Here is a 13,162-nt window from a genome sequence, read left to right as displayed (position 1 = left end):
CTTTTATTTATACACCTGTTTATATACTATAAACCAAAACTATTCATATTTAATGTACTTGTCTTATTTCAGATTGGCCTTCATCTTTTACACAATAAATTGTATGTTTTGTTTCTTTTTTAGGTACTTCCAAAGCTCCAGTTTTGGGCAGTGGGTTCCACACAAGTCTGGGAAAAGAATCGCGAGCTCAGACACTCCAGAACGGTAGGCACAGCTTTATATTAGTCAGCAGTGGAGTGTAGGTGCAGTCACTGAATGATCATGGTTTATAAAACTTGCTGACTTAAAGAGATTACAATTCATCCTCAATTGAAAGGTCTTTTTTTCTTATGTTAGACTCAAAATAGGTGAATTTTTAAAGAATGTCCTGTCCTGTCCACTCTTTTCTATACAATAAAAGTGAATGAGGATGGGAACTGGCAAGCACCAAAAATTAATAAAGGACCATAAGTGTAAAATAAAATAGCCCATATGGCTCTTGCATTAAATTCTTTATCTTCTGGCACAAAAGCATATGATGGACTATCATTTAAATTACCATCAAATATAGTGCCATTAGATGCATTACAGAGGCTATGGTATTCTTGTGGGTGCATGTTCCTTTAATATTATGTTTCAGTAAATCATTTACATTAATTTCTGACCTAGTTACAACTCAAGTGCTAATTAAATTGACATAATATGCATCTGCACTTTCATAGAGCTGCCTGATAAATGTCTTTGGTTTCCAGGTGTGTGTTGATTTAGCAAATATAATGCATAGCATTGTATAAATATGTACTTGTGTATATGAATCAGAGGGGCTTTGAGAGAAATAAGTTTTGTAGCATTATATTAAACATTGCTCAATGACAGCTCTCTGTCCTGGTGCATTTTTTGGGCTTTATTTTAGCTTCTAGAATCAAGGTCACCAACTGTATAAACACATGATTCAATTTCAGACTCACAGAAGCTTCTCATAACAGATCAAAAACTTTTTAAATGAGTGACACATAATAGTGCTTATGAATTTGTCTGGCAGGTAGTTTTAAAAGATTTTGATAAAGATTTCTGATTTCTGAAAGTGTCCCTGTGGTCACAAACACAAGATTTCATTCATTAAATAAGGTGTCCCATGTTCCTGCAGTGTTGTGGTCGTTATGTAATTCTGCTGTCATTCAGTGACCTGGCTGATACTCCAATGGCATGTGCTCTATGAAAAAAAACTCTGGTATTAGACAGAATAGAAGGATTACGCTCTTAAAAGCTTTTAGAGTTATTTTTGGCCTGCCAACATGACACTTGACACTGCAGCTTCTGGGCTCTGCAGTTGGGGAACAAAAAAGTCAAACATCCAATTTAACATGTGTGTTTCTGTTTATACCATTGGTAAAAAGCAAAGCGAAAGTTTGTTCAAGTGTGATTATAAAGACTGTTGTTTACAAATTAAATTAACTAAATTTATTCCTAAACATTATCTATAAAAGCAAAATAAGGCAAATAGGTTTTCAAGGACCTCTTTGCCACCCCGGCTGGGTATCATTGGGTTCCAGTTTGAAAATCCCTGGGCTAAGTAAAAAGTTTAATGCACCTATGCATCTGCTAAACTCATTATCACAAATTTGCACATTTAGAGGACAGATTGATGAAAGCAGCTGTTTCTACATGTGGAGTTTCAAGCATAATGAATGACTGGAACATATCAAACTCATCAACTCCATCACATCTGTAGCCTTTCTGCCCAGCAAAACAACTTTGAATGTATAAAATGGTAAAGCAGTCTAAATCATTCTCATGGTTTACAATGTGGGAAACTTCCACTGTGTGGGTGAACAATGTCTTTTGCTAAGTGATGTGTTAAGTAAACAGAACTCTGCCAGATAGCACACTGAACTGTGGATTTGAATATGTTAAACACATCCTAGCCCAACGTGGGATTTCAGGGCAGACTGATTTATTCTGTGTCCAATGAATTACAACTTGACCTGTTTTGAGATCCTCTGTGAAGGAGTAAATGTATGAGTGACTGTGAAAGAAGGGAAGAGAGGGACGTGGCCTCATATGGGACGGTAAACAGCTGTCTTTCTTCACGTTTTCACCTCCAGGCTCCATTAAAAGCCTGTCTGGCTGTGCACCGTTCTCATGACATCAGTGCTACTGGAAAACCAAACACCTGTGTGTGAAGTCATGCCTTGGTGCGTGAACGTGCAAGTGTGGATCTGTGTATGTTTGCTCAATCTGATGCATATGTGTGTCCTGTCTCTAGGGAAACGACAGATACACAACCTCGGCAGCCAGCTGCAGCTGAACCAGCACTGTCTGGACACCGCCTTTAATTTCTTCAAGATGGTGGTGAGCAAGCACTTGACAAGAGGGCGAAAGATGACACATGTCATAGCCGCCTGCCTCTACCTGGTCTGCAGGACAGAAGGAACGCCACGTATCCTTCCACAATGATCCCCAGGGTGTGAAACCCAAGTTAAACACTTTGTGAATGATAATCCATGGAAGAAAGTGTGCACAATTGAAATAAGGTTAGGCCCATTATCTTAAATAAGAGTAAATCTCAAGTCTTTAACAGCAAGAATCCTTTAGCTCAATCCTGTAGTCATGGGTTCAATATATGTAAATAAAATGTGAAATTTATATATATACCTTTATATATGTGTTTGTGTGTGTAATAAAATGTTTTGGTTGCTGTTATAAGCAACTAAATTAATAAGCAAGATTTATTTGGTTAGCCAGTTTCATCAGAGGTTGGACCAGAACCAAACCAGCATAAACCAACCTGGACCAGCATAGAAATTCATGCTGCTCTAAGATAGTTTTTTTTTTATCAGTCCATACTATCCCTAGGGAAAACCTGGTTTAGTGTCTGAAGAGATGTAGAGATGTCAGGATGTAAAAACAATAGCGCTGCAATATGCTGTCAGAGAAGAAAGAGAGGAAGGGGAAGAATGTTTACTCCACCTTTCTGAATCTCAGAGGATGTTCCCTGGAGTAAATCATGGAAAACAGCCCAGATTTTCAGTTTCTGTCTCTGTCCTGGTTGTGTACAACAGCTACTGAAGTGACATTTATTTGACCCAAGTTGAATTCCTTCTGAATACTGTTGTGAAAATGTGAAACTTTTTTGAGAGACTGAAGTAAAATTCTAAGTGATAGTTGAAGGAAATATCACTCCCCTGTCCCACATTTTAGTTTTTCCTCCAACCTGTCATAATTCTGTCCTCAGATTATGTGTGTTTGAGACTCACCACACCTGTGTTACAACATCTGAGCATCTGGATAGTGTTACAGCACTGCTTTCACTCTCATGAACACACGACATGAACCATCCTATGTGTCTGTTTGGAGTCACACCCAGATCTCTACTCTGCTTTTGTGTAGCGTCAGGCCTGCCCGGGTACCTGGTGTGCCGTTTAGAGTTGCCAAAGGAGAATTGGTACCTGTCTCTGGATGGGGCTCTTTCAGATGCATGCTAAGATACGGTACTTCACACTGAAGAGCAGACACAAAAAGTCCTGATGCGCTTACAGTCCAGTACTTTACAGACCGCCAAACCCATTCCAAATATTGTCCTATTTTTAAACGTGTACTGTTCATCTTTGCCTCATCAAACATCCTTGCATTTATCATATCGTTGTGATGTAATAAACACAATTTTTTTGGACAACTATATAATTTTTTGTGTTCAACTAAATTAAGTATTTAAGTATTTAAAAATAATTCTAAATTCCTAAAGTATTTATAGATAGTATCTTGACTTGTTCTTTTAAATATTGGGATTATTTAATGTGAGCCTTATTAAAATATCTCAGCATTCAATTTCTGAATTGTCTTGTTCAGTCTAGCCATTTTCATATTTTTGGAGTGTTTCTAGCAGGCTCACAGCTTGTTTACTTTATACCGGTCCTTTAAGGTGAAAATTGGCTGTTGTTCTGCAAACATTGATTCAGCGAGCTTCACTGACCTGATCTGACAATTGTTGGGTAGACAGGTTATGATTTCAGATGCTCATCATCAGATTCTTGTTTTTTGTTTAGTGTTTTTGCTTAGTGGTACATTTCTTACATAAATGCCCAGTTCTAAAAACAGGGATCCCTTAAAATGCATGCATCTTACAAACATAGTACCATGTGCATAAGCATGATAAAAGCTTTTCATAATTTCATAGGTTTTGACCAATGGTAAGTGCAACAGCATTAATCAGGAATAATAAGGTGCAATCACATCAAATTCAGTTCATGACCTCTTTAAAGAAATGTCCTAAAAATAAATTACATAAACATATAATATATATATATATATATATATATATATATATATATATATATATATATATATATATATATATATATATATATTATGTTTTGTATTACTTTTTTAATGATGCTGTTATCAATATAATTTTATTGAATTAAAGTATATCTGCTGTTTTTGACAGTGGTTCATATCTGTTCTTGTAGCATTTAAAAGATAAAGGCTGATGTCAGTCATATAAGTATAAATACTCTGTCTTTCACGGCAGGCCGTAATTAAGGCCGTCAGACTCCTGATAAAGTGGGGTTAGCTTGTCTTGTAGTGATGCTAATCTCTTTGCTAAAGGGGGCATTAGTCACTGTGGAGACACATGCCTCAGGTGTGTGTGTGCTGCTGAGGTGAGCAATAAAAGATTGTCAGGGTGAATCTCTTGCAGAGATGAGGAGATCCTGCATGCCGAAGCCCGTTGATGTGAAGATGATCAGTAACAGTTACTGAGCTGTCCGTGTTAAATGAATCACTGTGACCGGGATTGATTTAGGAGCTAGATTGACTTATTACTGTTAGCTGTATAGTAAGAAAAAGATGTTTAGATCTTTATCACACTTTTTAAAATCTAGCTGTTTTGTATTCTTCTTCCCTTAACTTGATGTACAGACATGCTCCTGGACCTCAGCGATCTTTTACAGGTTGGCTTTCTTTCATTTCAGTTCCTTTCATATTTTTTCCACAATACTTACTCTGAATAACATGATGCAACTTAAGCGGCTGTGCTAACTCACATGATGTTAAACCTTGAAATAATATTTTATACCCTCCATATGACCATATGGAAGAAATACTGTATGAGGTATTGCATATGACATACCAGGTAAGCAGATGTCAGTGTTGGGTAATAATGTGAGAAATTCTGTTATATTTCCAGCTTTAGTTCATCTCATATACTAGCATAAATTCTCTATCATTTATTAGGCCAAACTTGTTAACATTTAAGTGATTTATAAAGATATAAATGCAGGTAGTTGTGATTTATAAAATGTTTTAAATCTGATTGGATAATTAATGTACAATTTTATTATGCTAACACTTAACGACATATAGAATTATGTATTATTTAATAAATCACTAAGACATTCAAGCCTACGGTACAGTGATTTTACATCAAGAGCATAAAACTTCTGCAATGCACATCTTTTAACACAGCAAGTAGGTGATAGGAGGCTACATTTTGTTGTGAAACAATACACAATACTGTCTTTATGCCTCTATAGTTTTACAAGTAGTAATGTTTACTACTTTTATGGCCAGATATGTCTGTGCTTAAGCACTGGTGTAATGTTTTTTCTACTCCCCAGCTGTCCACTGAGCTAGAACTGCTATAGAACAGACACTAGATGGTTGGGGCAGAGGCTCAAAAATGTCATGAATCTTTAGCAAGTGTTGCTACACCCAAATCTGACGAGACCCCAATTTATCCCACCTAGATGCCAGGCTAACTAGGGACCAAATGCTCAAGTCATACCCCCACGTCATTATTAGGGGTGCCTGAAGTTCACATATTAACAGGTTACGGTGTTTTTAGTGTGTGTGTGTGTATTTGTAAATATATGTGTACATATATACACATACTACTGTTCAAATATTTTGGGGAAGATGTTGATGTTTTTTTTTTTACTGTATTTTTGTTTATGCCTTTGTGAGCATAAGAGGCCGCAAACCGACTTTGTTTTAAAGACTAATTATGGAACATGTTAAATCAGTTATTGTTAACATCGAAAACTGTTCCCATTGAATAATTCAGACCTTTTCGTTCTATTTCTTATGGTTGTAGGTTAATGTTTACATTCTGGGAAAGACCTTCCTGCTGTTGGCTAGAGAGCTCTGTATCAATGCTCCAGCTGTCGGTAAGTCTCCCTCATGAAATCTCTAATGTAATTCAGCTGACCGGAACAGTGCTTTTGAATGAACCTCATTAATAAAACAGGCAGGATCTCTCAAAACAATTCATTTGCTAAATTAGTTATCAATAATACACTGCGCTTAGATCAATACAAGTATACTCAATCTGTTCATCTGATTTGGCCTATGGATTCCTGGTTGCATCAGAATGAAGAAGATTTGCTGTTATCGTACCCTCATCCACACGTTGAGCTACATTTCCTGCAGTAGTCTGTAATTTAAGATATTTCAGGGAAAGGTTGAAAATGTTTTCGCCCACCTGGAAATTGTATTCATAGTGAGTTGCAGTCTAACCAGATGTAACTAGGGGGCACTGCTACATGTCCAAAAATCCATTATGGTCCATCATATACACAACTCTTTTCCACCTTCTGTGCAGACTGTGAGGATAGAACAGGTCTGCAATTTTTTTTAACAGACTCATCTAATTACACGAATCAGAGACAAAATGATTCAAGCATACTGTACACCAGGGAGCATCCCAATGTTAAAATACTGGGCATAATCCAAGATTGCAGTCTGATTAGCAGCTCTCCATGTGTCATAAATCCACATTTATCTGTTTTTGTGTGGGGTTTTTTTTAGGTAAAAAATCTGCTGTTTTACCAAACTGCATCTGCTCCATGTTTGCTAAGCCCCCAATTAGAATGCAAATGGTAGAGCAGCAGATACTATGGGCTCAATTCAAACAGACTCCCTTTTCAGTTCCTCATGCAGCCCACTGGGGATATAATAGGTTCTTTTTGTGACCTTTCAAGATGAATATTTCATCCACATTTAACAATAACGGTCTCATTTACACCACTGCTCTTGTGGTGTTTGGGTTAATTTTTTTGGATTTCAGTTTGAACATAATTCATCTTATTACATAGCTCATTACATAGCTTTATTTTAAAGTGTATATAAGACACTTATATAAATAAATATGAATATAAATCTAAAATTTCAATTCAGTTCAACTTCCCTCGTTTCTGAAGTTGGGATTGCACAGAATAACATCATTACATGAAAAATTAATGAAAACAAACTTTGGATGAGTCACAAAAACATTTATAATCTGCAGTTCAGCAAGCTGATCACTAATACAAGACATTTTATTTGTCAGTCAGCGTCAAGCTGAAAACAAATAGGTTATGTACAAAACATGACACACTAATGGCTTCCATCAACTATCAGAGCAATACAACTTTCTTCATTTATATATATAGAGAGAGATCTGCTTGCTGCAGCATCAATAATTAAATCAAATATATAATTTTTGCAAAAAATAAAACTGAAGAACATTCCTTCCATCTGAGTCCACTGTGGTTCTAAAGCGCCATTACCATCAAGTTCACTGCTGCTACATAATAAAAGGCAAGAGCCTCACGAGACCCTGTATTCAATCAATTTTATTTCCAGTGACTGGAATGCACTGCAATATGGACGTCCTGACATTTTCAGGCATAGAAGACCAGCTCTGGGATCTGACCCCCCTGTACTCCAGTTCCGTTGGTACTGTCCGAGGAACACTGGAACTGGAAGGTCACCTTTCCACATTGCACTTCCGTCATACCCTCCTGTCCAAAGTAACTAAGTTCATTCCCATCCAATATGGCACTGACTGTGTAGAAGGTGTCCTGCTCCACTTGGACAGGGTGTTCAAACCATACAGAGAAGGTGTTGCTAGATCCGTCTGAAACAAATTTTGTTAGGTTCTGGGCCAGTATCACTCCTTGGCGCTTGAGTTCAATCTTGACGCTGTACTCTGCCTTTCCACCACTGGAACCGTACAAGCCAAGCCCTTCAATGAAGATCCTCTTGTCCACTGCAAACTGGATGCTATCACATCGTCCACGGTAGCGCCATTGGTTACTACGGTAAGCAGAGGACTGGAAACGATGGCAGCGCTGTGGCGTCAGACCCTTTCTTTTCTGCAGTGGGAATTCCAGCTTAGGTTTATTGGCAGCCGTGTACCACAGGAAGACGTCATTAGTCTCTTCCAGCGTTAAAATGTCTGACTGTGCGGCTCCATTGGCGAACTCCTCCAGGGTCATGGTTGGGATACGAACCAAGTAGAGAGCCTTGCCCAGCACTGCCCTTTTGTTACAAGAGGTTTGTCCCAGTCCCTGCCTTTTGCATTCAGCAATAGCCCAATCGAGAGCCGCCTGGAAGACCACCGCCTCCCGGGCGTTGAGAGTCTCTCGCTTTAGTATGATCGCCAACGTTTGAAGATCAATCTCACAAAAACCCTCAGAGCAAAGCGCCAGCTCAGCCTGAGCATCAATGACCTCCCAACACCGCTGGGTCAGCTCAGGCTCCTCAAACAGTCGACTCTGGGATAACAACACACAGGCATTTTTGGCCTCCAGGCTTGTCTCCAGAAAGGTGACACAGGCCTTAGCCAGTGCAGGCACTATATACTTTTTTGCAGCGTACAGAGTGGCCAGCACTGTGTCCGCTTCAAGTTCAATCTCATCGCTGTACATGTACCTGAAAGTGAATAGAAAAAGGACTTAGAAATCAACAATGTCTTTTCTAATAGCTGTTATACAAGCATTAAGCTTTGCAGTGATTGAGTTTATAGTTACATGGGGTCATGGGTCAACAACAAATGATTAAAAAATAAATATACTGCATGAGGAAAGATGAAATGCATCTTAGAAATCTGCTCTTTGTATTCGTATTAAACCATATTAATCCAACAGTCAAGAAAATTTTCTGTGTTAATTCTGAAAAATGTCATGTGGTGTAACAAAGTAAAAATAACATTTCATTACACCTTGAATACATATGAAAAAAAACTTTTTTGTTAATTTTTAAATAAAAGAAAGAAAACATCAAATTATTGAGTCATAATTATCATCACGAGGAGGGACTATTTAACATTTTTCTCTTCCACAGTGGTTTCACCAAATGACTTTTGCTGGACAAAAGTTTTCCAAAAATTAATAAGCAGTTGTTAAAAAAAAATCCATGATTTTGAAATTTCAGGAATTAATAACAGGAAGAAAATGAGTGTCACATTAATGACACATAAATTAAGTGCATAACTTACTTCAAAAGAATTAAAAAAGCAGCAGGCTCCACGTCAGGAATATGAATCTCAGGTTCTCCTTCTGCTAGATCTCCATAAAACATGGCACCGAAAACAGAACTCCCCACTGCCAGCACATACTGGAAGCACAAAGCCAAAGAAAAGCGGTCAAGCAGACGCTTCATGAAAGAGGCACTGGAGATGCGTTTGACTCGGTAGGATTCGCTCACCTTGTGTGCTGGAACTTTTTGGGCTGCGCCAGGCGGACCCACAACGAAATGGACATCTGCCATGAGTTCGTTATTGAACATCAAAGCATTCCTGAAGAGAACAAAATGCAACAGAATATTTCGTTTATGGACCTTTAACAGCGTAGATGCTTCGAAAAGCAAGCCGAAGTCGCCCTTACCTCTCTCGTAGCGTCGGGGGAGTGGACTGCCAGCTGGCAGTCTCGATGTTATTATTGTTGATGTTCTGCTGAGAGGCAGTTGTAGTAGACGTTGTCACCGTTTGAGTGACTTGGACGATGGTCTTTTTGCTGGCTGCTGTGCTGTTAGTGTTGGGAAGGTTGGTATTTATGCTGGCAGGATAGAGTTCTGCAGCCATCTTCTTCCTCAAGGACAAAGTCACAATTTCATAGCATACTGGCAGCTTGCTGAGCTGTTTCCCACTCTTTCTTGTCCTTTTTATGGTTTCTGGAAGCAAAAGGAAAAACGTCAAAAACTTCATGATCCTGCCATATAGGCAATCTGGCGTTGTTGGCATCAGCAAGTCTATCTATCCACCAGTCTGCAGAGTAATTAAAAAGCAGGTGTAGTGGGAAAAAACAGCTCCCTTTAAATTTAATTAGAAATTAGAAGCCTCAGTCATAAGTAAGTTACACGCGCTTCCTGAGCATATTTTCCATTTTCGACACATTTACAAAAAACAAACATAACCGTCCAGCAGAAATATTCCAGCTCGAAGCCTTTTTCCCTCTTTCTCATCTCATCCTCGCGATCCTTCATCTCGGACTTGTACAGTGAATGTAACAGGATGCAAGTAAAGCAAACTACGGTCGGTTAAATAAATCAAGAGGTCCGGAATCGACCACGGAATATGCTACGTGGTCATTGTCATCCTACATATCTGGTGTGTATCCCCTCTCAAGCGTCTCTACTCAGTGTTGTAAAGCCCGTTTTGTGTGACGGGGGACGACGCCCAGCTCTCTGATGACAAATCAAACTACGAGTAAATCGGACGTCAGTGACCCAAAGGCGCCTCCCACAGCCGACCCGCTAGCCCCCCTCTCGACGAATTAACCCGTTGCTTTTAGGGATAGGAACCGAGAACCGCTTCGTTAAAAAATAAACGAATCGAATTATTTTACAGATCAGCGCAACGCTGATCAGCGTTGTTGATTGCCAAACGAATTATTCTTACGAGTTGGTTCTTTTTAGTGAATCAAAAGCATACGCGTCCAGGGTAACGTTAGTCCGACTATGAATCGAACGATTCTGATGAATCGGCTCTCATGTATCAAAACATTTACGAATCAATAGCAGCCTTTTACTCAAATAACCTGACTCGCAAGTTATTAATTTCATGTAATAAAGCACGAACTGCTAATGTGTTATGTTTAAGGCTTGTGAGACCGAAATATTTGTATACGGAGTTGTTTAAATGACAACGTGGTATTTAATTAATCAAAATCAATTTTTGATTTAAAAAATCAAAATGTATCGCATTGCCAGTGCTATATAACGTTACATATCATCATGACCTGAGGCTAGATTTGATCAGGTTAATATGAAATCTCGCGCAAAGGTTTGAAGTGATTTTTTTTAAATTTCATAAAGTAACTTTTTCCACCAACGCACAATACAGAACTCTTTACAACCATCAGCTTCAGTTGCAGTGTTTCAACTTCATAGGATCGGTCAATTTGCTGATGCAGCCTTAATGTCTCATTAGGGGATAAACATCTGCAACCAAGTGCTCAACCTACTAAGCAAATCTTTGATGTGGTCGGTAGAAATAACGTCCGCGTCCACAATTAACATCTGTACAAACCGTTTTAAAGAGAAAAAGTAGCAGCAGAGTAGAGCTACTGTCAGCATTGATTTGTCCACCGAAACGGACTCTTTAGTCGAAGTAATATGAATTATTATTTCGCGATTCATTACAACAGTTACCAGAGAGGAACTTAAATAGCACATCATTAGTCGTTCTTTACCTTACTGAGCCGACCGAAGAGCAGCTGCACGGAAAATACATTCAGATTTGATGTTTGAAGGCTCGCTGGCAGCCAGGAGCCATGTTAATCTACAGTGTGCATTGAGAGAGAGAGAAGGGGTTGGGCTTGCACAGCTTTCCCGGATCTCCAACAGAGGGCTCCGGCGCTGGAAACTAGATCCCTCGCCTAAAATAAGCGGCTTATCTATCTCTCACAATTTATACAATTAAGGTTTTTTTTTTTTGCCAGACAAAGTGCGTGAAACATGTAAATTACTTCCAGTAAGTCACTTTGGGTCAGAGAAGCTGGTTTAGGTCTTAAAGGTGCACTGAGTAATGTTTTGCTAATTAAAAAGTTTTACCATTAGGAATTTAATAACCTCTTTGAGAAAGTATGATTGAAATGACATAAACTCACATAAGATGACAGCTCCAATCATATCCATATTTTATAAAAAGCTGTGTTTATTCTACATGAAGTAGTTGTCCACTCATGGACACTGCTGTGTTGGTTGTGTATGGCAGTGTATACTGGTAAAGGGAAATAACTTGAAGAACAACACAGAGCATTGCATGTTAAAACCATTTGCACAAAAACATTGTGTTTATGATTACGATAATAGATAAAAATAATATGATAAGAAATTGTTTGCATTATCAAGCAACATTAACAGCTGTTTTTGTACAGCTAAAAATAACTGGAAGTAGACACCGGAAGCCTTGCACATTCAATTTACTAATGGCTGCACCCACTCTTAGATTAAATATTAGGTGGATATAACGCTTTTAGCAAACGCTCAAAGTGAACAAAACTCAAACCAAATTAGTCAAAAAAGGAGCACAATAGGCAGCTGTGTAGCAGCAACAGTCATTAATGTGACAGTTTATTACTGTTGTCAGATACTATAGAAATGAATGAGAAGTTCTGTAACTCTCACAGGAAGTAGTAAGTCATTCTGAACGTTTCGCCTACTCTTTTGTAAATACTGTAAATTTGGACATTACTCTGTTCACATACTGTATACACGTCTCTAGTGTATGATATAAAAACTATTTATAGTTTAACAGTACAATACTGGCAGTTTACTGTTAGATGATCGTTTTTTTCATAGTCATTGTTTATTAGTTTTGTTGTGTAGTATTCATTCAATTTTGTTCTCTGCATTTCTGTAGTTTATGTGGGTTTTTATACATTTCCACTTTGGGCTGCAGAACTAACTATATTGAAAATACCACTTCTGCCATGTGCTACTTTCAAAAGATCTTGATTAGCGCTTTCAATTTAGCATTCCCACTGTGTCAGAATCAAGCTTCCCCCAAGCAAATGATGATTTAACAATTACAGACACATCAGACAAGTGAAAGACAAGGTCAGAGAATGAGTTTGAGACGTCTGATCCCTCAATGCACCTTCTAAGGGATGTCATTGTTCAACCTAGATCAGAACCTATTTTAGCACCAAGCATCTTCCATAAATTTGCTTTAGTAGGGTCTCTGTTGTTGGAATATGCAGAATGTGGCTTTCTCAAGGATTTTTCCTCAATGTACTGCTGTCTACAACCCTCACCAAGAGGCATCTTTTTCTGCAAAGCCACGTTTCCCATCCCCACCAACAATTCTCACAGATCTAATTGATTATTTCTCCCTGTATTCATTTGTCACTTTTCCCTTAATCAAGCTCTGACAGCCACAGTCTCACAAATCAGATCATTTTACAGCCATGACTGAAAT

At 38.3% G+C, this 13,162-nt stretch overlaps 2 protein-coding genes across 3 annotated transcripts in view; one reads left to right on the top strand and one right to left on the bottom strand.

Annotated features, from left to right (window-relative positions):
* The window catches only part of LOC132092553 (transcription factor IIIB 90 kDa subunit-like), a 56,420-nt gene that overhangs the window by 8,250 nt on the left and 35,008 nt on the right, over positions 1-13,162 (top strand). Inside the window, exons 3-6 of the mRNA XM_059498834.1 lie at positions 124-204; positions 2,246-2,419; positions 4,900-4,931; positions 6,074-6,146. Coding sequence (XP_059354817.1) covers positions 124-204; positions 2,246-2,419; positions 4,900-4,931; positions 6,074-6,146 — 360 coding nt within the window. The remainder of the gene's footprint in view (positions 1-123; positions 205-2,245; positions 2,420-4,899; positions 4,932-6,073; positions 6,147-13,162) is intronic.
* On the bottom strand, positions 7,236-11,609 carry LOC132092554 (BTB/POZ domain-containing protein 6-B-like). Of its 2 annotated transcripts, XM_059498836.1 has the most exons (5): positions 11,433-11,609; positions 9,627-9,912; positions 9,448-9,538; positions 9,239-9,357; positions 7,236-8,673 (listed from the first exon to the last, which is right to left on the bottom strand). In XM_059498836.1, exons 2-5 carry the CDS (start codon positions 9,821-9,823, stop codon positions 7,641-7,643), a joined length of 1,440 nt encoding a protein of 479 aa, XP_059354819.1. In that variant the 5' UTR covers positions 9,824-9,912; positions 11,433-11,609; the 3' UTR covers positions 7,236-7,640. The 2 variants fall into 2 exon arrangements, with proteins under 2 accessions (XP_059354819.1, XP_059354818.1); XM_059498835.1 differs by lacking the exon at positions 11,433-11,609 and having other exon boundaries at positions 9,627-10,399.

The sequence above is a fragment of the Carassius carassius genome, chromosome 18, assembly GCF_963082965.1.
Source record: "Carassius carassius chromosome 18, fCarCar2.1, whole genome shotgun sequence".
In the NCBI taxonomy this organism is placed as follows: domain Eukaryota; kingdom Metazoa; phylum Chordata; class Actinopteri; order Cypriniformes; family Cyprinidae; genus Carassius; species Carassius carassius.
This window is presented reverse-complemented; position numbering and strand designations above follow the sequence as displayed.